This window comes from Ochlerotatus camptorhynchus, unplaced genomic scaffold (assembly GCF_037179485.1).
Source record: "Ochlerotatus camptorhynchus isolate MF236.1 unplaced genomic scaffold, CSIRO-AGI_Acam_v1.1 ptg000577l, whole genome shotgun sequence".
Classification (NCBI taxonomy): domain Eukaryota; kingdom Metazoa; phylum Arthropoda; class Insecta; order Diptera; family Culicidae; genus Ochlerotatus; species Ochlerotatus camptorhynchus.
The window spans coordinates 1,808,393-1,835,261 of NW_027041058.1; the positions used below are offsets into that span (position 1 = coordinate 1,808,393).

The 26,869-nt window shown below is 37.0% G+C and overlaps 2 protein-coding genes across 5 annotated transcripts in view; one reads left to right on the forward strand and one right to left on the reverse strand.

Moving 5' to 3' along the window:
- The window catches only part of Pkn (serine/threonine-protein kinase N), a 264,865-nt gene that overhangs the window by 48,263 nt on the left and 189,733 nt on the right, over positions 1–26,869 (reverse strand). The gene's annotated exons all lie outside the window — the stretch shown is intronic.
- Positions 22,336–24,164, forward strand: LOC135713708 (UDP-glycosyltransferase UGT4-like). Its single transcript, XM_065236915.1, has 3 exons — positions 22,336–22,581; positions 22,652–23,145; positions 23,203–24,164. The coding sequence occupies exons 1-3, from the start codon at positions 22,405–22,407 to the stop codon at positions 24,116–24,118; spliced, it is 1,587 nt and encodes a 528-aa protein (XP_065092987.1). The 5' UTR covers positions 22,336–22,404; the 3' UTR covers positions 24,119–24,164.

Sequence of the window (26,869 nt, forward strand, 5' to 3'; positions counted from 1 at the left end):
TCGGAATGTTGATGCTGAGGCAGAGGGGTGTGAGAGGTGGTCCCATTCATACTTTTGCCAGGAGGGGAAGGCTGGGCGAGGTAATTGCTATTGAGAATGAGAAATAGTAGGTGTCATAATCTTAAATTTTAGGATTTTAGAAGCAGACAATACAAACGTTTTAAGAAAAAAGTCAACAACGAAGTCAAGGAATGCCGAGGAGAGCAATTTAGCTAGGATTAGTTCGGACCGTGTAGTGTAGTCTACCATGTGGATGGTCGGGGGTGTAGGGTTGAATTAATTGGCTTATTTCGCCTAAGTCAGGAGGTTATAAATACTGAACATGTTTGTGTCGAGAATTTGATGTAGACTATAAGGCGCTGAGAATATGTTTAAATTTGTTATTAGGGGCTTTTCCTAAATTGTTACGCTACTTATGTGAGCGTTTTGCCTGTTCTCAACTGAGTGTCCTTAGAAGAGTTTCCACAGTTGTTAATTGAGAGCTTTCTTTGACAACCAATGCATGAATTTGTATATTGTGTGGTAACCAGAATGATATTCTATGCCCGGGAAAATCGATAGAGTTTCCAACCAGAAACATATCTAGACCGGATCGAAAATCAAACCCGCCATCTTCGGCTTGTTAATATGTGCCTTAACTGACTAATTTATCTGAGGCCCTTGAACCCACGACCTTCTAATCACTGAGTGGAAGCGTTGAGCACTACACTTTGACTGTGAGATACGACCATAACTTCAAATGTAGAATTGGTATTGATATGGATAAAATTATTTCTTTTAGTAAAAGTATCATGCAAATGAACTATGAAAATCAAACTAACTGGGCCAAACGCCAATCGCTGATCCAAAAACTATCTTTTCACTGACATTAGATCTTTGCCGTTCAGTTCTTACGTATTCAACTGAGTTTGCACTCAGTAGAGCACATTTTTCGCATTATCTCAGGTTCTCGCCTGTTTCGTTTTACTCATGGTGGCCTCAAATAGCCCAGTCAGTTAAGGCGCGGTATTACCAAGTCGGAAGCGGCGATTCCCGGTCCGGTCGAGGAAATCTTTCGGATCACCACTGAACTTCACAGAACTGCAAGAATGGCTTCGGAAAACGTCAAAGTAGCACTAAAATTAAATGATGAAGCAGCCATAAATGAAGCAAATCCATGCCAAATAGCGAAACAATAAACGAATTTTAGATTTTACCTTCCATGAAACTTCGCATAATTTTTTGATAATGGACCAAGTTTGTGCTGGAATTTGACCATATTGACTCACGTCTAATTTTTTTAAATGGCGTATTCAATATTTTTAAATAAATCATAGCGCGAAAACGGCTCACCTAATCAAAGCGACGTCTGATACAAAGTTCTGGGAAACTGGATTGCCTTTTCAGAAAAAAATACACGCTAAAAAAACCCAAAATTTCATAAACAAAATTTAAAAACAAGTAGTGTTAAAAACTTTAATAACAAAAACAGAAGATTTGTAAAACAGGGTGGCAAGTGAATTTTCTTTTTGAAATTCCCGTTTAGAATCTCAAAAAAATTCCCGGTTTATAATATTCAGCAAAAATCAAATTTTCGTAGTTATTTATGGGAAAATTATCTTCAATAGAAAAGCTGTATGTATATCATTGATCTGTACGATGTGATGATCGATCCATTATATACGTTTTACAGTCATGGGTCAGCTAACAATAATTACGAATCCGCCAGTCCAGCATGTTGTCGACTTTAAGTGTTCCACAAATGTGTAGTGATTTTATAAAATATGCAAAGAGTAAAGGATATTATCGGGATATTTAGAAAAATCAATTTGCATCTTTTTTTTCTAAGCTTGAGACCACTTATTTTTGCAAAGCCCCGGAACCAGGGCCTACTGAGCACCTGAGTCATGGAATATTTTTATGGTCTCTAGATAGAATGCTGTTGAGCTGAATGTTTCATTCAACCGAATTGTAAAGAATAAGACATTGAATTTAGAAATTGCGTTAGAAATGTTGAACATTATACAAATGAGGAATCACAAAAATAGAATTGAGAAAATTCTGTTTAAATTTTTTTTTTCAAGATTATAGATTTAGACAAAAAAAAGTTTGATTTTTAAATATGAGTTTGAGAAAAATATTCAAAATGGGGAATTTTGGAAAATTTACAAGATCTTAGATTAAAATAATACGGTAATGGATTTTGGCTGGACCTATTTATGGAATCTCCACACTGCGTCTAAATGTATGCCGTGTTTTTTCTATGAATATAACATACCTAATTCAAAAACTAGTTGAATGGTAGTCACTTGGAGGCCCAGGGCCACATTAGCCACACCTGGCCATGGTCAAAAACCATCATACATTGAATCACATTACAATTCAACAGCCAGTTCAATGGCAGTTATTGGGAATAGCCAGGATCACGCATTTTCCGGAACCCCAGGAAAGCGACCACTTTCAGACTTGGATCAAAAAGCATCATGAGTTGCTTCAAATCACATGAGAATTCATCTATTTCCTCTATGCCCTATGTTTAAGAAAATTGAAACTAGGAAAGTAATCATGTTTCCAAACTTTTTGTCAGTGTGAACGACAACCTGAGGAAGGTTTTAAAACAAACGATCAAACTGACGTTTGTCAGATAACGAGCAGACCCAACCTTGATACCCGATTCAGGTTGGAACTGCATAAGAATTCGCTTTTACTTTGTTCTGCTACGCTACGAGATAACATCGATTCAAATCTGCTGCTCGCTAAAGAAATTAATCATGTTACCATGCTTCTGCGTTAATATTCCTTTTGATGTCACTGCTGTTTTTTTACGATGACATCTATCAGAAATTACGCATACTTTTAGTTCCGTTAATTGCTAACAGAGTGCAGTGCGGTAAAAACATGTATGATACCTCTATATATGCATTTAGATTAACATCCGAAGCCCCTCCTTTTTTGCATATTCTACACAAAAACTACATCCAAAGTCCCCCCTTTTTTACGTATTCTGCATACAAAATACTTCCTAAACCCCGCCCTTAACAGGATTTTCCACCGTTTTTTTTATGAATGGGGCGGGCAGAAATTATATTTTACAGAATATGTAAATAAGGGGGGAGTTATGATGTTATTTTAAATGCATACATAGAGTGATGCCACATTTTTGGAATATCAATCTGTATTTTCATCGCAAAAAATCTTTTTTATCTGTACCTGGCTGACAAAAATCTGTAAAAAAATCTGTATAATTTATTTATTATGGTCTCAGTATGAATTTTCCTAAATCTTCTTGAGTTCATTCATAGTTCAGAAGGAGTTTGTTCAATGTTTAGAATCTTGAAAAATGACTAAAGATTGGTTTCATTGTCTTCTTTGATTTTTGTAAAAGTGATTTGTATCTTTTCTACAAGTCTGAAAATACAAAACATTAAGTACCAGTAGAAGTGAGAGACAAATCTGTTTCCGACTGAATATTTCCTGGGTTTGCTAAAACGGCTTGTTTACCGATTTGAACAAAAAATATTATTAATTAAATATCGTATCTGTCAGCATGTGACATGGTTAACTAAACAAAAAAAAGGGAAACTGATATCCCTTCCAACGAGAAACCAGAAAACATGAACATCAGAAATCCATTAAAAAGATTCCAAGTCCATTCAAAGATATAGTAATACAATCGTATTTTATTTAGTGAAAAATACGTTTTAGTTTTGATGATCATAGATTGAATTCAAGCTGCTCAAAAGGAAGAAACGATTATTTATCAGAATAAATAAATATAAAAAAATACAATTTTCTCCTTATTTGAAAAATCTGTAATCTGATATCTGTATCAAAATATTGGAAAAAAAATCTGTATGTTTACAGATAAATCTGTATATGTGGCATCAGTACCAGACATGTTTTGCAGAGTTCGAAATTTTCGCCTACTTGAGAAGAGAAACGTCATTTTTCACCTGCTAGGAGAAAAAGATGAGAATGTGAGAAGCGACAGAATATTATACGCTCACAGCAGTTTTCGCGAGAAAAGCAACAGCGATTTATTTTTTTCGGAGAGCATGAGCAGCAGATAAATCGTTTCTTTTTCAGTGAATTCTTGATGCCGATAATGATTTTTCACTTCTTTCATACACCTGAAAATTCACTTTCCGCACGCAAACGATGATCCGAAATTAAGAACCAAAACAACAGTTAGGGCACATCCATAAATTACGTAGAATCTGAGGAGTAATGGAGAGGGGGGTTCAACATTTTTAACGGACCATGCATAAGGTATAGAAAAAAACGCCACCAAGGGGAAGGAGAAGGTCTAAAAGTGTCAAGAAAATTGAATCGTCATTTATGGATGACCCTTATGATTTGACAGAAGGTATAAAAGGAAATAATAAAAAAAATCTGCCGGACTGGTTGAAACCAATGAAATGCAAACAGGTGAGGTTATGTGAAATCGTTGTCCCTTTCGTTCTGCCGCTGTTTAAATGGATAACACAGTATGACGTCACACTCCGTCAACCATTTAATAAGCGGAAGAACAAAAGAGACGGCGAATTCCCAAGCCTCAACTGTTTACATAACATTGGGTTGGAACCGAACAATTTGGGGTGGTATTTTTTTCGCTCTTGGTAGTTTTCAGAGCCAAATGGGTGATGAAAAAGTGTTTTCGTTGGTTTTTGAAGAGAGATATTTTCGGATTATGTATGAGAGAGGATAATAAATTTTTACATTCATTTACATTCATTTGCCCTTAAATTTTTGTATCAACAGAGTTCCGCAAAATGTTCATACATCAAAGCTTTTGTAGTTTTTGCTATAAGCTACAACTTTTGTTAACAACTCAAATCCGTATCTCTTATGCATGACGAACCAGAGCGAACAGAAGCCACTACTGTTTTTCAATGAATGTATTTTACATTCACTGAAAAACAGTAACATGTTCTGCCCGCTCTAATTCGTGATGCATAAGAGATACAGATTTGAGCTATGGGCAAAAATGGTAGCTAATAAGAAAACCTACTAAAGCTCTGTACATCATTTTGCGGAATGTTGTTGATGAAAAAAGTTAGAGGCAAATGAATGTAAATGAATGCATGGAATGAATGTAAATGATTTTCCATGCCTGCCCAAGAGCGTTAAAGTGACTATACTAAAAAAAAAAGATTTCTTTAGGCTGACGTTCACTTTTTTTGATCTGAATATGCATCGAAGGCGAATTATTCCCACTTCTCTCAACTTCTATATGAAGGTTTGTATTGCTTCCTTCCAGCGGTAGAGCGCCATCTCTGTGGAAAATGGCCTAACGATATAATGCATTGTAAACAAAACGAAGCGCACCTGGTGGTCAATGCAGGAAACAACTAGGTCCAACCATGATACAAATATGAATTAAGAATTTTGTCTATTATTCAAACGTTTTAGTAAAATTAATAAACTAATAGTGGTTAGAGATGAACTAGCCTAAGGCTAAAAATCTCTTTAATAAAGAAATTAAAAAAAAAATAAACTAACAGTCTGATAACATGAAATTTACAATTTTTAATACTGCACGCAAGTTTTGAAAATGTAAAACAAAACATTCCTCTTGTGGACGTTCTAAAGAGAGTCATGTTGATGAAAAAAAAAAGTTAAAAGAGGACTATTGTTAAAAACATACTAAAACTGAAATTATTTGAAAATTTCTTATAAAATATAAAGTAATAATAAAAAAGCTCCATTCTCTATAGTTATGAGCTTTTAGAAGAAGTTTATATTATATAGCATATGGACTAAATTAGCGCCAGTAAAAATAGGTCCACGCGAGTACTCGGTCCAGTTCCTTTAACTTTAAATATAAGACAGTAATAATGTAGAACGCAAAGAATAACTCGGCTCTGTAAAATTTATTCGATTGAGCAATTACAAAAAAAAAAAAAAAAATAGGTCCAACCATGATTCATTTTTGGTCTAACCAAAATTCATTACCCTTATCATTATTTTGGTCCTGGAAAGCTTTCACAGCTCTGCAACATGGAAGATTGTTCAGGACTCATTCAATTAAATAAAAATCTGTAAAATTCTGAGTAGAAAACCTGTGGAATTTTTAGCAGAACTTAAAATAAATTAAAGTCTTAATTCAAGAGAAATTCTGAGGAGAATTACTACGCAATTCATTTTTTAGGATATTTGACCAGCAGAATCATAAGATAATTCTGAGATAAGAGTCCTAAAGAATTCTGAGATGAATTCCAAGAAAGTTCTAAATTGAGCTCCTAGGTAATTCTTAGAATAATTCCATGACAGTTGTGAAAAGAACTTCAAACAGAATTCCTAGGTGATTATGAGGAGAATTTTATATGGATCGTAGGGATGGCAAGTAAATTTCAAGGATAGCCCCAAGAGAATTCAAAGAGAATTATGAACAGAAATTAAAGGGTGCTCTGAGGTTAATTTTAAAAGGATTAGACTGAGAAAGATTCGTTAGGAGAGTTTTGGTAAAAAAAAAATTGAGAATGTTTTCAAATTAATTGAATACTTAGGAGGAATTCTATACAGGATTCTAATGAAATTCTTAAGGAAATTCCGTAGAGAATTTAAGTAGAATAACATAATAGTTCTGAGCAAAATTTTTAAGAATGAAATTATACTAATAAACCATTTAGAAAAGTAACACAAAAGTTGATAAAATTTAAATCTTCATTACTTAGAGATCATGGTAATTTACGAAGTTGCCACAGTGGTCGGAGATACTAAAATCATGAACTTAATTGAATTGTGCATAAACAACTGACTTAATTGAAATAGTGTCTTCAGAAGAATTGTTCACATAAGTATTCCCGAGCATTAACCGATAGCTAATCGATAACAAATGAATATCTTAATGTGGTATGATACCAGATTTTGGTATGCTTGTGGTCAGAGGTGGCAACAGTACATTTTTTGAAAAACCATCGTCCAGAGCGAAACAAAACAGCCAGCACACGGGCGGCCGTTTATAACTACATTCCAAGCGAACAGCGGAGATAGAGAATAAATAAAATCTCGCAGCCTGATTTTTCCAAACAGTTTATTGTAATGAAATTTTAGCTGCAGGCTTGCGTGTGACAGTAAATTACCAACTCCCTTATTTACGCATAATTTTAACACCAATGCTTATGAGTGGTCAGTCTTCATTCTTATCTTTTAATTCCATACAATAAACATCAAATAAATGCAGCAATTAGCCAGAAATCAGCAAAATTCTACACGACATAAATTTATGTCGCGCGCGCCGCCGGTCTTGTCTGCTTCTTTGTGCGAAAATGTTCTGTCGCTGGCAGAAAACAGTTTAGAAATGTCATGACATTTTTGCCGCTTGCCAGTTTGCTTTTGTGTGTCGTCAAAATGGTTATCGCAAAAAGTATCAAATGTTAAGGAAAAAATGTTAAACTCCAGGACTCGTGCCAGCACTGCTTGTGGTATAAAACCTTGTTTTGATATTATTCAGTTATCGAAGTATTTTTTTTTAATAACAAATCAATACCAAAATAACAAAAAGTGATCTTTCAGTTTTTAGACAATGACACCTAAAAGAGTTATTGAATCGGTATTAGAAGACCTTCAAAATAACAAACTATGGTAATCTAGCATCTAAAAAAGCATCTGTTATCCGTTTGTTATTGTAATAACTAAATTATTTATTTATTCGTTTTCCGTAGAATATTTTTGAGGTATTATTTTTGGTATTTTACCTCTTATGTCAGCCTAACTAATACCATATTTAGGTTGCCAGTGATGCTATTTTCATGCCTGAATTTCGTATTAATAAGTTATTTTTTCCTGCTCGGGTTGCCCATAATTCTACAATTTCAAAAAATTATCATACCTCACTATGGAAAAAAAAACCGAAATTTTTACCCTAAAGTTGTAGAATTACTCAAAATATGAAACTTTGTACAATATACAAATTGTCAATTTCTAATAGTTTTGAAGATATGGACCGGATAGATTCCATCCCTCCTCTGAATAAATAAAAAAAAAACTCGAAAACGAAATTTTTGAGATTTTTTTAAATTTTGACATTGTTCAATGGTGCAAGCATTATCACGCATACGGTAGCGCCAACCCTGATTTCTGAGAAGATAAAAAGGATAGGAAAATAAACTCTAGCCCTAGAGCTTTTTTATCTTGTATGACCACTTGAAAATTGTGAAAACAGGATCTCATAATGAGAATATGTTAGAACCGGATTTCAATAGTTTTTACACCGTAACGCAGTCTCGAGAGGTTAAGGATTTGTAAACTAATTTTAAACTGAAAAGCTCTCACTAGGTTCCGCATTAGAATCCATGCCGTCAATCATTTTTTTTATCTCCCTACAGTCAACGGTGACACGAAGTAATTGGCAAATTTTGATGTTTTCCAGCTGGGCCTCGTGGCCAGCGAATCAGAAATGACAGTCCTTTACACCCTTTTCAAATAATAATGGACTGCACACGTAGCGATGAAAACTCGCATTTATAGAACTCACAGCTGGATTACGATCCGATAACGACACGATTTGCAATGGCGCACAATAACAATCGCTTCACAATACGTATTTAATCGTAATTTTTCATAATAGTCAGCTTCAAGATATGAATATACAGTCAACTCTCCATATCTCGATATTGAAAGGACCACCGAGATATGCAGAAATTGAGATATAGAACAAGAAAACCCTACTGGAACATTTGAAGGGGCTGAGATATCCATCGAGATAAAGAAACAAGTGCTCACATATCGAGATGTAGATCACCGAGATATGGAGAGTTGACTGTAATCACATTAATTTTATATGATTAAAAAAATAACATATCTCTATTTTTTTCGTATCATATTCTTCAAGTTGTACCCTTTCAAATGCTGGCATGAAAATGTGTGTGTATTTCCCCCATGATGAGTAATTCGACAGTGAGCATTAGACTGATGCAAAATTTGAAATTTTCGCTCCACAGTGCTCAAACGGTTTCAAATCAGGTCCTGATTAGTCTCCCAAAATTTAAACTCATTTGGTAAGAAACTGACTTGGCACAAACTATTCGAAGTTTATATGGAAATTACTATGGAAAAACCAAACTTTTTGTTCGTTGTCTTCTACCCATTTTCCATATTGCTTTTTCGAAAATTTCTATAATTATTCTCACGGGAAATTTTCTAAGCTACAACTTTGCGGAATATCGTTTTTCAGCCAAACGTCAAATTAAATAGTTATTAATTGTTTAAGAGATTGATAATCTTATGGCAAGATTAAGCAACTGTATTGTGGGCAACACTGTATTCTGCAGTGTGATATAGTAGCCATGATATTTGTGCTCTATTCTTCGCACCAGAAACACCAATGTTGCCTGCTGAACAGTTGAATGAGCATAATCATAAGACATCAGTGACTTGAATCATTAATAAATTTTGTTCCTTACATTTGATTGAAAACTGGTTTTCAACAAAGTTGTAGCTGAGAAAATTTTCTACAATTACTGATATCATTTTTAAAAGCATCGTGATGTGGTGAATTGTTAGATAGATATGAACAAAAACATTAGTTTTCCCATAATAATTCCTATATAAACTTGAAATGGTTTGTGCCAAGTCAGTTTCTTACTAAAGAAGTTCAAATTTTGGGAGGCTAAGCAGGACCCAATTTGGAACCGTTTAAGCACTGTGGAGCGAAAATTTCAAAATTTGCATCAGTCTAGTGAGCATGCATAAGGGCGTAAACGCGATGATCAATTCCAGTGGCGTTGCCCTAACCTCAATCTACCTGTTCAACAACTCTCAAAACGTAAACAAGCAAAATAATATTGGTTCAAATGGATACAAATCAGTCAAACTAGAAGACCCTGTGTCCTTTGAAACTGATTGGAATGTAAACGTAAATAACGTTTTCAAAGTTGTTGAACAGGTAAAAAGTGAGGTTGCGCGACGCCACTGATCAATTCTCTTCGACGATTTTCTCTTTTGTTATAACTCGCTAGAATTAACGTTTCTCGGTACGTTTGCTGTTGCTTTTGATAGCCAATACAACCTGTTACAACTCTGCATTGAATCTAGAAAATTGTTCAGTTTAGCTGTAGCAACGCAAAGAGAAAATCAATGAAGAGAATCGATCATCGCGTATACGCCCTTATGCATGCTCACTGTTGAATTAACATTTAAAAAGGACGTATTTTATATAAAAAATCGAAAATATCGCATGATCTTTAAGAGATATCAATTCGCTTTATTTGGCAAAAATGTTTATTTTAACAAGTTCCAGAGAACAGCTCATGACTGGAGAAAAGGAAAAATCAGTGCCAACATTTCAAAGGGGCGTAATTGCATTTGTAAACAACGGCTTTAGCCGTCGATTTCTCACGAATAAAAGCTCACTAATGAAAAATAATAACACCAGCAGGTAGAGAAATGTCTCCTCTACCAGCTAGCATTGTTATTTTGGAGAGATTTCATTCACGAGAAATTGACGGCTAAAGTCATTGTTTACAAAAGCAATTACGCCCCTTTGAAATGTTGGCACTGAAATCTGCTATTCAAAATAGGGCGCAGTCCGATCCTTATTTTTTTTTAAGAAAGAGATGTTGAAATTTTTTCTTATTTCAACAATTGTCAATGTCCCAGAGTGTTGAAATTTGTTTCAAATAATAGTCTAAGTTCAAACTTTGACTTTTATAAGTTTAATCTACCTAATGGCCCAACACACCTTAGACTTATACCATCGGTTTTTGAGCCCTTAAAGTTTAATTTTCTGTATTACTACGCTGTTTTCAAACAACTTTATAATAAAAAAAAGGCATAATAAACGCCTTTATAAATTATATAAAAAAGGCCCAATAAACACCAGATCTAATACTTACTTCGACGCTGATTATTCATAAGATTGAAACGCACGACGTTTGAGTTAACCATGCGGAGAATGGTTTGCTTTAATTGAGTAGGCAAAATTAATTAAACGGTGACCTCCATAATTCCACAAATATTCATCTTCATATCCTTCGACAGGTAATACTACACGAAGATGCCAAACATACGACTTCCCTCAGCATAAATCTACCCTCAAAATCCCTTGTTAATGCGATTCTATAGAGTGAGATCATTACATCTCGTAGACTCGATTCGCCAGTAAACAAAACGTAAATCTCCTCCAATTTTTTTTTTCCCTACACTAGCCGACGACCGACACGGCGGGATGATCCGGTCGGATCAAACAACAACAGCAACAACAACACTATACTCCTCTAAAACGATAAATAGTTTTCCGACACACAGGGCCAACAGATGACAAATGATCACGTGTACCGCCGGCCGCCCGATCGCTTTTCGTCTCTCGATTTCGCTCAGCAATTTTTCGGAACAGTAGTAAGCAGTAACAACGAAAAGAAAAATCACTGTTTTCCGAACAACAAAACGAGTAAATATTATTTTAGGCAAAAAGCATATGCGGCATAGGCAATAATAGCAAAGCATAACGGCCCGACTAGCGACGGCGACGGGAAGATACTAATTTACATCTGTTACAAATGATCTTAATTTTTTCCCGAAAAAAGATGGGATTTTAAAAAGAAACCGACTAATTTGAAGCCGATCGGCGGCGAAACCACCCATCAAGTCAAGAACGATTGTGAAAAAGCAACTACAGTCTAGTTTTAAATTCGACTTTAGTGGGGTGTTTAGAGAGGAAAATGGAAAGCATCAGTTACTGTCATGAGGAATAACCAGCCGGTAAATGGCGGCGTCCCAAAAACAGCTGATTTGATATTACGACCGGCGAGAACAGGAAACGGAACGCAACGAAAAATAAGGGTTTAAATTTAAACTGCAAATATCTTCTAAAATAAAATAAATCATTAAAAAAGAGACGTACGGAAGAATTGACACCAAGACGACGAAGGCGAAACTGTTGCAGTTGAAAGTGTTTGGATCAGTGCCGTGGTGAGGGGGGAAAGTCAGCACTTTGCTGAGAAGCGTTTTACGGATTTCAAAGTTTCATCAATGTTGGGGGTGATTAAAATATGAGGGTGGGGAGGGGGTCCGAGAATTTGTGACAGCCCTTTATTTATTTTGTCGATCATGAACAAAAAAGTACTTTAACCCTGACTGCGGCCCTGGCTTCCGCGCTTTTTCACCGAGGAAAGAAGGTTATTTTTGAATTTTTCGCACACCGAAACGCACCTTGTGACCACAAACAACCAACCGCAGAAAAAAAAACTAAGGTTACAGTTTCACTCTTCAACGCACAGATCACTAACCTCTTCATCGTTTCGCACAAGCGGTCGCACTTCGGAGGACCTACGTCGGCCGTTTGTCTTTTTGGAGGACTTGCGCCAGATCCAGTCCATGGTGGTTCGTCGTATCCGGACACCTGCCTGCGGCGAAGAAACTGCAAGCCTAATCCGACGTCCGTCGGAATTTGACTTTTAAGGAATGTCGCTCGACGAAATACACTCACGCGATCGTGCGAACCGTGGCTTCGACACCCCCACCACGCCAAAAGAACACTACGGAGCGCGTGGCCCCAGTGGCGACCACAACAAATGGCGCACGGATCGAACGAGATCGCGAACGAGAAATTTTCGCGTGACGGATTGCCGCCCAATATGTAATTCGAAATGGCAAAAACCGACTTCCTCTCTGTTAGGTCGTTACTACAGATTGTGGAACAAAAACAGCCAAAAATAAAGATTTTTCGTACTTTCGTGATAAACAAATTTAGCGAAAATGGTGGTGGCAGTGTTTTGGTATTTTAACGTTTTTGCCGAGTAGTCTGTCGTGGTTGATCGCTCTATTCCGGTGAGTGATTTTCCTGCAGCTGCTGATGGATGCTGTGTGGGTGCAGTTCGCCATCGGTTGATCCGCCGCGCATCCCCTGTGTTCATATCTGACGTTGTTGGGAGGTTTCGTGCGCACACTGACAGTTTTGATTTATCGCGAGATGATCGGTGTAAGCAATATTTGGGTTCATAAAACGGTTCGGCGTTTAAAATATGCATGTGCATTAGGGTGGTTCAAAATGTCGATTATGCTCCGTCAATCTAAAGCAGATTTTGATCGTTCTTCCAAAATTTGAGCTCATTTGGTTGCGATCTCATACTGCTCTCTTTGAAGTTTATTTGAGCTTGGTGGAGCAAAATCGATATTTTGAACCACCCTAATCGTGCATGTTATCTGTTCGCGAAGGCATCATATTAAAAAGAATTGCAACCAAGGGATAGTAGCGCAGTAAAATGAGCAAATACACAAACCGCTCTGCTGAGGTTGGAATATTTACTATCAAATTCGTTCGAAGAATTTACCTTGGTGTGGCATATGACGTGATTGTGCCTATCGTATAGCGACCGTATGGAATAGCGGGAGAGTTGCCAGTCTTCTTGATATGTTGTCTTTACTGTTAGTTAACGTCTGCTATATAGTCACGTATAGCACGTATAGCGTATGAAATTGCACAATAATTAGATCATCACTTTGTAGAAGAATGGAAAGTACATACCATCATGATGAAGAACATGTCTATTTAACATATGATAAGTAAGTACCAGTAGGAGGGAGAATTTGATACTGATATTACTGATTAGATACCAATTCAGTGTTCCTCAACGGGGTACACCCCATTAGGCTTGAGCGATTAGGCACAATGGTAGGTAGGTAGAAAAAGAGAGAGGCATTTTTTAGGTTATGTAAGAGTACACACTTAGCTTAAAAATTCATTTTTTTTTATATCTTTATTAAGGAGACTTTCAGCCCTGGGCCTTAAAATTCATGTATCTTTTTCACCGTAACATAATATTATAGTTTGTAACCTTGTCTATTTGGACACAATCCCTTGAAAAATATGTTAATTTTCTTAAATTGTTGACTTAGTATAAGGGTGCTGACTGCGTTCTTTTGTCGTCTGTTTTAATTGAATGAAAGCTTTCTAAATCAATTACAAACCAAAATTAGACTTTAGCTCATCATCTTTACGTTATTTAAGTTTCAAACACTATTTTGGATTTTTTACCAAAAAATACCTGAATTTTTTTACCGTGTATATTTTTCCTGAAAAGGGATTATTTTATCCTACAAGTTTGTCTCAGAAGAAATGTCGAGTGGAAGTGACGTTTTAGATATATGATTTGTTGAAAAATCTCAAACAAACATAGTTGAAGACAGACTAATTTTTAAACGATAGATGAGGAGATGAAAGTATAGAGTTGATAGTTCCGTTTTCATTTCTTGATTTGTTTTCCGTCGATCTTGTTTTCCGTGCTGAGCACCCAAGCTACCGACGCCAGGGAGGCAGCACCCACACCTGGACCCTACCTATCGAGTCATCAACTCATGAAATGGGGACCAACGCCTTTACTTCCCTTGCGAAGTAAGGCGTGATCAGAGATGTTATGCCTCAGAACATCCCGGCGGCACCGACTGGAATTGAACCCAGGTTTCAGGGTGAGAGGTAATCATGCTTACCACTACACCACCGGCCGCTATGTGAAAATTGTATATAGAGAGTAGAAAGCGAGCAAGGACAACTTTGAGGAAGGTACGAATCGGGTTGATCATCTCTCTTTACCAAACTCCCCAGTTGGAGTAAAGGGGGAAATACAAGTAATTTTTTTTATCGATTTTTTATATTTTACTTTAAAAAATTTTAAAAAATGCTACGAGCACGAGGAAGGAGTGATCTATGGCCTGGTATCGCCGATTAACCGTAAGTTCCAGAAATCATGTTTTTACACAACCCAAAACTTTAAACGCGTTTTTCTCGAAACGGTGTTTCCAAATTGGCGGGAAAGATAACTCAAAAATTTCTCATTCAAATGACTTGAAACCTGGCGCATCTTAAAGGAAATGTGAACCACTGATATCATGAAAAAATTAACAATAAATAATGTTCAGGTCTGCCTAAAGTGGAAAAAAAACAGTGAAAAATTAACTTTTTTTCAGATATTTTTTTCTAAATTTTTAATCGTTTTAGAGGTTCACATAGAACAACAATCTTTTCTGAATAAGGTCCAATTGATAAAAGTAAGTTTTGTCCATTTTTCAGGTCTCTAGAATGCCTGCCAATCACCAATTCCCACCGGAGGCGACCTCCTTACGATGTGACCCCAAGGAGCCACAGAGGTCACACACCAATGAAAATAATCTCAAATGCAGATTTAAGCAATGTAATGCAAAAAATCCCAAACGTTTGCGTTGTTTCATTTGCTCACAAAAAAAATCCGAAAATCGTCGAGTTTCTGACGTGTTACTTGTATTTCCCCCCTTAAATTATCGACAATAATTTAAAACTTCTTCAATAGTCTAGCCTTTCCTGGTGCCTAAACGATTACTGAATCTCTTTCAAGTGCTCTAGACTGCCCTGAATTTATCAGTATTTTTTAAGAACCCGCAACTTTACTGAAATTATGTAATTTGCCCTGAAGTTTCGAAAATGTTCCTTAAGTATTATAACCATTATTAACACTCGCTTTTCCCTGAACTTATCTATGTCTACCTGAGGTTCCCTAAATTTGTTTAATAATCCAGCAAATTTTATGATACATATTCATAATTCCCTGACGCGTCTGACGTTTTAGGATCAATCAAAGAATTCTTGGAATACCCTATTATTCCACGGAACTCCTTGTAAATGGTGCAAATTTGTTTGAATTAATGGGATTATTCTGAAGCTATCGGATCGTCCTTGAAGTACTCGGAACTTCGCTGAATATCATTAAACTATCTAAAAATATCTAAATTTAGTTCTCTGGAATTTCTTGAAGATATCGCTGCTTGCTAAAAGTTCTCGCTTTTTTTTATTAATGGAACTTCGTTTATGTTCTCTTATCAACTTAGCTAAATTTTCGCATTTTTTAAGTTCTTGAAATTTCCATGATATAAACCCTTAAAATATTCTCACATTTTCCGGATGTTCATAAAATTTCCAGGAATTCTCTCGTAGCTTTGCTGAAGTTTTCGGAAATTCACTGAGCTACACCTTTAAATTTCCCTGAAATTCTCTGGACTTCTGTGAAGTTTCTGAAATAGTTTTTGAAGTTTTCATAAATTCTCTAAAGGTCTCTGTACTTTCCTGAAATTCTCGGAACATCTTAAGGGATCTCGATTTGTTTTTCAGCACATCTGGAACTATCTTGATTTTTTTCTGAATTTCCGATTCAGATTTCTAAAGTTTTCTAAATTTCTCAAGATCGCTTGACACCTGTGAAGTTCTCTGAAATTCTAGGAACTTCTAAAAGTTCCTGAAAAGTCTCGGATACTAATAGAACTGCTTTGAGGTTCTTACAGCTTCCAGTAAGTTTCCCATATGTTCAGCGTGTGTTCCTGCAGTTTGTTTATAGAGCTTCACTAAAATTCTCAGCATTTCCTTTCATTCCTCAAAACTTCTCCAAAGTTCCTACAATTGTTGTAAAGTTAATGGGACTGCATTGAAGATCTCTAATCTTTCATAAAATTAATTACGAACTTGAAACAAATCATTTATTTTTTTACTTAATTCTGGCACTTTCAATATTTTCAATATCTTGAACTTGTACATGGAATACGAAACTTCAAGACATTGAATATTTTTAGACCTTGAACATACTTACTTGGAAAACTCAGGTAATTTTATGCAGAATAATGAATAGACATCCTGCACATAGAGAAAGACGATTAAACGTCACAACGTAAAGAATAACACTAGTTTACAAAACAACATAAAAAGTGTGAACTTTAGTGGTTGACCAACGTTTCTAATGCAAAATCCTACGCTGAATTCAATGCCGTGGTCAGAAAAAATTAAAGTAGAGCCATTTTTGAGATATACAAAAATTTTGATTTTTTGAATTTTGGACAAAAGTACGATTACTAAAATGTCAATATTTTTGGAACTAGTGCACCAATTTTAAATCTTTTTTTATGAAAGTGAAGCTAAATAAATTTGCTATCGTTTACTAGAATATTATGTCTTAATTAAAACTTTAATTTTGAAGTCATTTAAAAATTTACAGCATTTTTTTTTTATTTTTCCTGCGAATTTTCCAAAAAAATCTTGTTTTAATCAACATTTTTAATGGGATAAAAAGATTCAAAAAATCATTTCATAATTTATTCTTAAAGTCCATTAAAAACTGGAGAAAATAAGCCTTTAATGGATGAAATCGGTTGGAAATTGTCGAAGTTATGAAATTTTTTGTAAAATCATGGAAATTGAATGTTCCAAGATTGGCCGTTGTCCCGCTCCTAGGTTCATGCACCACTTCCAGTAAGCCTTTCTGCGGACGTGTACGCATACGGTGCGTTTCACTAACACTACCAGCTGTCACGCAAAATTAAATGGGATATTTTCAACAATATAATTTACGCTAGTGTTTGTGAGACCACTCGGCGAGAACCTAAGGCAACCAACTCAATTTGACAGCTTTCTTTCTTTAACATTGCTTAACGATGTATACGACAAAACGTGAATTCAAGTGTAAAAATGATCCTCAAAAGTTTTGTTACGCGTGTGGCAACTAAATATTTACAAAATCGGTCAATCTCACTGCTTCGTTGCAAACTGCATACAGGCTTTATTTTAAAATTGATCCTGGAGACTTTGACTAACCGTGGATTCCAAAAGTATTATGTAGTTCGTGCAAAACGTGCTTGGCTAGATGGATGTCAGGCGCAAGGTAAATTGATTTTTTGAATAACTTTCATATAAACAATTTATGTACAGCATGGTAGTGCTTTGTTCTTTCCTGATCGACATTATCTTACTTCATCTATTTTTGATAAGTGTTAATGTCTTACTTACTAACTCACTTATTTGTTATCTGTCAGTCGCTATTTGTCCTTTGACATGCCCACCATATGGCGTCGACCGTTTTGTCATGCAACGGATTGTTATTTCTGCTTGACAAAAGTTAAGCAACAAGGACGTCACAAAACAGTTGAGTATCCACAAGTGGCTTCTATGACAAAACCTGTTCCACATTCAAGTTCGGTCCCGTATCCTGTTTATCCAAAGCGGAAACGAGCGCCCTCTGTTGAATCGACCGTTACAAAAAGTGAGGAGGAATTCAAGGAGGAATGCGAGGAAGACTTCGAGGTGGAATTGGAAAGAAACCCAAAACTGTTTACACAATCCGAATTTAATGATTTGGTGCGAGAACTCGACTTATCGAAGGAGAAATCCGAATTGCTGGCATCACGCTTGAAAGAACACAACATGCTGAGCAAGGAGGTCAAAATTTCTTGTCACAGGAATCGTCACAAGAAATTTGACAAATATTATTCTACAAAGGACAAGGCATGTTTTTGCCATGACGTAAACGGCTTGTTTGAAGAGTTTGATGAGCCATATGATCCAGCTGAATGGCGTTTATTCATCGATAGCAGCAAGTTGAGCTTGAAAGCCGTTTTACTGCATCAAGGGAATGAGAAACCTTCTATTCCATTAGCTCATGCCGTTAATATGAAGGAAACGTATGAATCAATGGCTCTATTGCTCAATTTGATAAATTACAATCAACTTATGAGGATTATGAGGAAGCCCCGTCGATGAATTGCTCAAAAATTATGAGAAAATAGGTATAAATCAAAAATATTGTGTTTGTTACATATAATTAATTTCAAATCCTTTTATTTCACTGAACACAGGTGTGAATATGTCTTTGAAGATACATTTCCTACATTCTCACATGGATTTTTTCCCGGAAAATCTTGGTGACGAGAGTGATGAGCACGGCGAACGTTTTCACCAACAAATGAAGATGATGGAACGTCGTTACCAAGGGTTTTGGGATGAAGCAATGATGGGTGACTATTGTTGGTTTCTGATTCGAGAAACAAGTTCAAAACATCGAAGACAAAGTCATTCGATTCTCAATCATTTTTAAAAAAACCTAAATAAATTTCTTTTGTATCAACTCGGTTTTAAATCCTGATATGCCTTAATCAAATTGATATGTAGAGAAAAGAATCTCCCATGAAAACTTTACATGCGATTTGGATGCTTACAACGACACCTAGAAAAGGAACTCTAAAGCTGTTGTATTTCAGCAACATTTTTAAGTGTTTTACAAAAATGCTCATAACTTCGACAATTTCCAACCGATTTCATCCATTAAAGACTCATTTTCTCCGGTTTTGAATGGACTTTAAGAATAAATTATGGAATGATTTTTTGAATCTTTTTATCCCATTAAAAATGTTGATTAAAACAAGATTTTTATGGAAAATTCGCAGGAAAAATAAAAAAAAATGCTGTAAATTTTTAAATGACTTCAAAATTAAATTTTTAATTATGATATAATATTCTAGTGAACGATAGCAAATTTATTTAGCTTCATTTTCATAAAAAAAGATTTAAAATTGGTGCACTAGTTCCAAAAATATTGACATTTTAGTAATCGTACTTTTGTCCAAAATTCAAAAAATCAATTTTTTTGTATATCTCAAAAATGGCTCTACTTTATTTTTTTCTGACCACGGCATTGAATTCAGCGTAGGATTTTGCATTGGAAATGATCATCACCTTACCGAGTTCAAAAATGCTGTAAACTAGTGTAATCAATCTTGAAATAAATTTACGCTAAAAAAGTTAAAAATAGTGAGATATTACAAGAAAAAGTGACTTTAGTGACTTGGCCTTAAAAAAAGAGGCTTTTTAGTGACTGACTTGAAAATAGTGACCAAGTCACTAAAAAATGACTCGCTACCAGCCCTGCTCTTTCTGATAAAGTTCCTTACTCTCAACTAGATGTGGACAACCCTCCCTTACTAAATTTTGTGAAACTGTTAATAAAATATAGAACGTAAAACAGTAATCAGCGCTTTTCTTTAAGATTGCTAAGACGAAACAAACCATCAATTATTCATAAACCTTATAATATCCCAAAAATTTGATTTGAAAACTGAACTTACTGATAGTTGCTTGCAGCTTGAATGAACATATGAATGAACGAATCAGTTTCATAAATATTGTAGTAATTTTGTATTGTATTTTTTTTTGCAGTAATTTTGTATTCTTATTTTGAATTTTAATTTTGTATTGTAATTTTTTAATATGCTTTCAGCGAATTCCGAACCAATCGCGAATCCCACTCAAAATGCAAAATACCTATCAGATGTTACAACCGGGAAATTTGTTTAAGAATGTTGTTTCAGAGCTGTTCAAATAGGATCCAAATCGATGTAGAGCTGATAAACAATACGTAAACAACTCTTTTATTTTTTTTTATGATTTTACGTCAGAAGGGGTCAACCTCCCCCCCCCCCTTCCCCTCAGTTATTTTTGGCAGGATTTTACAAGACCAACCTCTCTCTCTTTTGCTTTATGTAATTAGTGTACGACCGCTAATGAACTTTTTGATTATTTAGGGAACTTTGTCAAGGAGAATCGAAAACTTCAGTTAAGTCAAGAGAAGTTCAAGATCAGTTTAAAGATTTTAAGGGATGTTCCATGACCTTATGTTTCGAACACTTTAGGAAAATTTAGGAACTTCTGATTAAATCAATGGACTTCTGGAAAATTGCGGGAACTTTTAAAATGTTCTGATAAATTCAGGGGAGTCTTGAGAAATTTACTTGAGTTTAGAGATCTTTAGGGCAGTACCAACAACTTCAGAGATGCATCGAAAACTTCTGAAAAGTGTAGACTTTTAAAGATCTTGAAGAATTATTAATTATGTTTGGGTTTCGATCCAGTGGTTGCGATCTTCGTCAGGGTTGGTTTTAGTAGATCGTACAACTTGACGGTACAGCTTCATGTCCCATGAAGAAGGTCAAGTCCGAAGACTGAAACGTCGGCCATAAAACATCGTAGCGTTTTGATCCAATTGAAATTGGAAATCTTGATTGCTGATTGCCCTGACTAGAGACAAATTTTACCCGGTATCTAGTTTTAAGGTGAGCACCATTGGTAGCACTGGTACACATACAAATGTATAATCCACACCTGATAAGTACTCCCAATTTTCCATTCTTTTTTGCTTATAAACTGAACTGGACAAGGCTACCTATGTTTCGTGTTCGAAGCATAGCCTTTTATCTAAAGCGCAGTGATACAATCGTGCAGTTTTATCAGCAAAAGCCTTAATATTCAACAGACACACACACCCAGCCAAAACACACGCATTCTCGAGCTAATTCCTTCCGCGATAGAGTTTCATCAATTTCAGCAAACGGTGATTAGCATCGCACCGCACCGCGCTCCACAAACAAGGGGCAACAAAAAATCACCCAGAACATATTTGTCTATTAATCGGAGGGAGGTCACGACGTCGTCCATTCATTCAATTCGCCGGCCCCCGACGTATGAAGCAACAAGTGTAGGTATTTGTGTGATTTTTATTCAAGGTAGTCGTCGATGAGAAGAACGCGAGAAAAGGCGTCCTCCCGTTCGTTCACGCAAACATTAATCCTATCAGTGGTGGACTGTGAAATGTACACCATGCTGTTGTCGTCGTCGTTGTCGTCTTCGAGTACAAATAATAAATCGAGATTCCATCATTCATGATGGTCCTGGTGGTAGTGTAAATAGTGTTTCATCGCGGACTGCCGAGAGCCGTTGAAACGGGACGCTGGTCGCGTCTTATAGTGACTCGTGGGCACGCAGAGAAGACGGTAGGTTAGTAAAGATATAGTGTAATTTGTGGTGATTTACAATGGCGTGGTAGTTTAATCGAATTCAACAAAAATGTAGCGAGCTAAAAGAGGGTGAAAATTGTGTAAAACAAGGGTTGAGCAATTGGCAATTGATCTAAATAGTTGGGATTCAGATTCAAGGAACGAACAGAAACGTGCACGTAAGGCGGTGGTTTGCAGATCACTTAAAAGATCATTGGTAGCATGACGTCATTCTTCTCATCTTTGCTTTTTTTTTACCAACGTTGTTGATCGGTTAGAAACAGGTTGGCGAACAAGTATCTCGAAAGGAAGCTGATGTTAATTGTTTGGTCAAGAGGATGCCGTTGATTATTATAGCTTATTTGAATTGTATTTACGAATTACGAATCATTATTTAGTTAATGAGAATAGAATGACATAAATACTCTTCTTTGAGAGCTCGTCGATTGCGTTTTTAAATGTAATCAAGCTTGTTTGTAACCGTTCTTGAGACCAACATTTGACGGAACATTCATGATTCGTTAAAAATAGGTCACTAACATTTCGGATTTCATAAATTAAAAAAAAAGCACTGGAAACTGGAAAATCCTGACTGGTTGAAATTTGAATTGCAATTATGAAGATCGAAAGAAATCAATGGCACACAACCAACTAAAGATAACACAATGATCCACGCCCACACAAAGAGCTGCAATCGTTCATTTCAAAACACTGCCCTCGATTATCACCATGAGCCTTATCTCACACACCCGTTATCATTCCAAACCCATTCTTATTCCTCAGGACGTGAACGTGATAAATTCACCTCACCGAGCGTTGATCAACCATTCCATCGATACCCACCGCCATCCACGGACTCCATCAATAATGGCAAGCAGTCGATTACTGTCGCTGCTCGTGATCGCCTTCTCGGGCCTGCTACTGATCAGCCTGCCTAATGGGACTGACTCAGCGAAAATCCTGTGCCTCTTCTCCACGGCCAGTAAGTCGCACGTCCTGGGCACTCAGGCACTGCTGAAGCACCTAGCCCAACGAGGTCATGAGGTAAGTCGGTGTCAATCAAATCATAACCCGTTGGTGGCGTGATCTAAATTAATTTTTCCCCTGCTTCAAGGTCACCATGGTCAGTGCCTTTCCGCTGTCAAAGCCGGTCAAAAACTACCGGGATGTGTACGTGCCGATTGAGGACTCCTTCGGTCCCATTATGGCCAGCTTCATGAAGGGTGACAGCCGGAACATGCTCAAAATCATGCCGGTCATTACGCATGCATCGCTCGAAAACACCAACTTCACGCTGAACTCGCCGCAGTTCCAGAAACTGATTAAGGAGGAGAAATTCGACGTTGCTATACTGGGGTTCTTTATGAACGATTTCGTCGTTGGGGTTCGCTCCTGGCTGAACTGTCCCACGATTTTGTACTTTTCGGCCGGCTTCAGCAGTATGATCAACGTGGTTGGAAATCCGACGGAGATTTCCGCCGTTCCGCATTTGCTTCTGGGCAACAAGAACCCGATGAGCTTCTTCGACCGAGTAAAGAACGCGCTGATCTACACGGTTGACTATGTGATTACGAAGTTTATTAGCTACAAAACGCAACCTTACTACGAGTATGTCTATTTGATCATTTATCGATGTGATTAACAACCACAAATCTATCATTTCAGCTACAACTTCCCTGCGGAGAAGGGATTCCCCTCGTACGAAGAAGCCAAGCGTAATGTATCGCTGGTAATGTTCAACTCGTACTTTACTCAAACCGTCCCAAGACCGTACTTGCCGAATATGGTGGAAGTCGGTGGTCTGCAGATCAAGTCCAAGCCCGATCCCCTGCCGGAAGACATCCAAGCATGGTTGGACGGAGCGAAGGATGGAGCCATCTTTCTCAGCTTCGGATCGAATCTCAAGAGTTCCAATCTAAGACAGGACAAATTCGATGCTATCATTGCCAGCCTTTCGAAGCTAAAGCAACGCATCATCTGGAAGTGGGATTCGGAAGATATGCCCAGCAAGCCGGCGAATGTCATGATTGGAAAGTGGTTGCCACAGGACGACATCCTGGCTCACAAGAACTTGAAGCTGTTTGTGACACACGGTGGGCTGGGAAGTATCACGGAATCGATGTACCACGGAGTTCCGATCGTGGGAATGCCCATGTTTGGCGATCAGGATACTAATGTGGCACAGGTGGTCAAGGAAGGATGGGGCGCATCGGTTTCGTTCGATGATATAACGGAGCAGCAGTTGACGGGAGCGATTCGGGAGGTATTGGAAAATCCGAAGTACGCCGAGCAGGTACAGACCATGGCTGCGTTGTACAAGGACCGACCGCAGTCGTCGATGGATTTGGCAACGTATTGGGTGGAATATGTGATCCGCCATAAAGGAGCGCCACATCTGCACTACCAGGGCTCGGATTTGAATGTTCTGCAGCGCTACTTGGTGGATGTGATGGCGTTTTTGGGCGCCGCGGTGTTTGTGGCCCTGAAGGTGGTTGGTTTTGCGCTGTGTCGAATCAAGCGGATGATTTGCGGCGGAGGGCAGAAGAAGCAGAAGCAGAAGCAGAAGCAGAAGAGACATTAGATTAGAGGATGAAGGTAGGTTAAGGCTCACACGGGTAAGGCAACATTGTGTACTCAGGGAATTCAACGATGATATTTTTTTTTAGACACTTCCAGATTTTGAAAATTATTAAAATAAGATTCAGAAAATGTACGTGTCATGGTATTGAAAGAAATCATAAAACAGTCCACTGTTCTTCGAGAAATCAAAGTTATTTTCGAGAAATCAAAATGAAACTTAATCTCGCCACGACATGACGTCTGAGACAAAGTTGTAGGATAAAATAATCCCTTTTCAGAAAAAATAGCCAGTAATTTCAACAAGGCCCCTTGTAAAACCCACTTTCCTTTAGAGCGTGACGTACTTAATGAATGCTCCCTTGGTTCAGAATTGTTCAGCATATTCTAGCAACTATCGTGATGGCCTTGGCAATCTTCTCGCAAGCATAGCCAACGTGGCTGTTGAAGTTGAGTCGGTCGTCAATCATCACTCCTAGGTATTTCAACACGCACTTTGAAGTTAAGGAGCACCCGGACGAAAATGTACACGGTCCCCACAAATAAAAACAAAAATATATACACTATTCGTCATAAGTATGGACTCACATAGAAAAGAATTGCAACACTCATTTGAATATTTCATCCCCCCCCCCCCAAAAGTTTGGCATCACCTAAAAAATGATGAAAAAGCTGACAAACGTGCTGAATACGCTACGGGGGGAGATATATTTTGCGTCTTTGGAACTTCAAAAAGTACTGATTCACTTCAGAAAAGTCCGAAATCACATCGGAAAATACTGATTAACTACAGAATTGTTCCGAAATTCTGAAAAATTCTGAAGTGATTCAGTGCATTCCTAAGTCATGCAGTTCTTGCGGAAGTGATTACAAACTATCTGGATTGATTCTGTACTTCCGGAGGGATTCAGAACTTTTCTGAACAGATTCAGTACTTTCTGAAGTTATTCCGAATTTTGCTGAAGTGAGTCAGTAGTTTCTACAATTATTCAGTACTTTTCGAAGTGATTATGAACTTTTCTTAAGCGATTCAGTACTTCAGAAGTGATTCCGAATATTCACCCCTATTCTGTATTTCGTTTCGAACGAAATTCTCATACAAAAAAATATTTTTTTGTATGAGAATTTTGTTCGAAACGAAATACTCATACGAATCACTTTTCTAAGCTATTCAAAGTAAATTCTGAAGTAATCCCAATTTTTTTCCGAAGTGATTCAGTACTTTCCGAAGTGACGCCGAACATTTCTAAAGTGATTCAGTACTTTCTGAAGTTATTCAGTACTTTGTGGAGTGATTCCAAACTTTGCTAAAATGATTGTGGAAGTGATTTAAATTTTTTCCGGAATGATTAATTACTTTCCGAAGTGAATCCAAAATGTTCTGAAGTTTTTCAATACGTTACAAAGTGATTCTAAACTCTTCTGAAGTGTTTCGAAAAAATTTCAATAGCAACCAAAAATATCCATTCGTGTTCATCTAGATAAAATTGATAAATAGCAGATTTTTAGCGATGGCCCAATCTTAGATCCATAGGCCAACATTAGAAACATTTACCCTACCTGTCAGATGTTACAACCGTGAAATATGTTTAAGAATGTTGTTTCACAGCTGTTCAAATAGGATCCAAATCGATGTAGAGCTGATAAACTATACGTAAACAGCGCTTTTAATTTTTTAAATGATTTTACGTAAGAAGGGGTCAACCTCCCCCCCCCCTTCCCCACAGATAATATTTTGCAGGATTTTACAAGACCAACCTCCCTCCCTTTTCCTTTATGTAATTAGTGTACGACCGCTAATGAACTTTTTGATTATTTGTCAAGGAGGATCGAAAACTTCAATTAAGTCCAGAGAAGTTTAGACATTTTAAGGGATGTTCCATGACCTTATGTTTCGAACACTTTAGGAAAGTTTAGGAACTTTTGATTAAATCAATGGACTTCTGGAAAATTGCGGGAACTTTTAAAATGTTCTGATAAATTCAGGGGAGTCTTGAGAAATTTATTGGAGTTTAGAGATCTTTAGGGCAGTACAACTTCAGAGATGCATCGAGAACTTCTGAAAAGTGTAGACTTTTAAAGATGTTGAAGAATTATTAATTATGTTTGGGTTTCGATCCAGTGGTTGCGATCTTCATCAGGGTTGGTTTTAGTAGATCGTACAACTTGACGCTACAGCTTCATATCCCATGAAGAAGGTCAAGTCCGAAGACTGAAACGTCGGCCATAAAACATCGTAGCGTTTTGATCCAATTGAAATTGGAAATCTTGATTGCTGATTGCCCTGACTAGAGACAAATTTTACCCGTTATCTAGTTTTGAGGTGAGCACCATTGGTAGCACTGGTACACATACAAAAGTATAATCCACACCTGATAAGTGCTCCCAATTTTCCATTCTTTTTTGCTTATAAACTGAACTGGACAAGGCAACCTATGTTTCGTGTTCGAAGCATAACCTTTTATCTAAAGCGCAGTGATACTATCGTGCAGTTTTATCAGCAAACGCCTTAATATTCAACAGACACACACACCCAGCCAAAACACACGCATTCTCGAGCTAATTCCTTCCGCGATAGAGTTTCATCAATTTCAGCAAACGATGATTAGGATCGCACCACACCGCGCTCCACAAACAAGGGGCAGCAAAAAATCACCCAGAACATATTTGTCTATTAATCGGAGGGAGGTCACGACGTCGTCCATTCATTCATTTCGCCGGTCCCCGACGTAATAAGTGTAGGTATTTGTGTGAT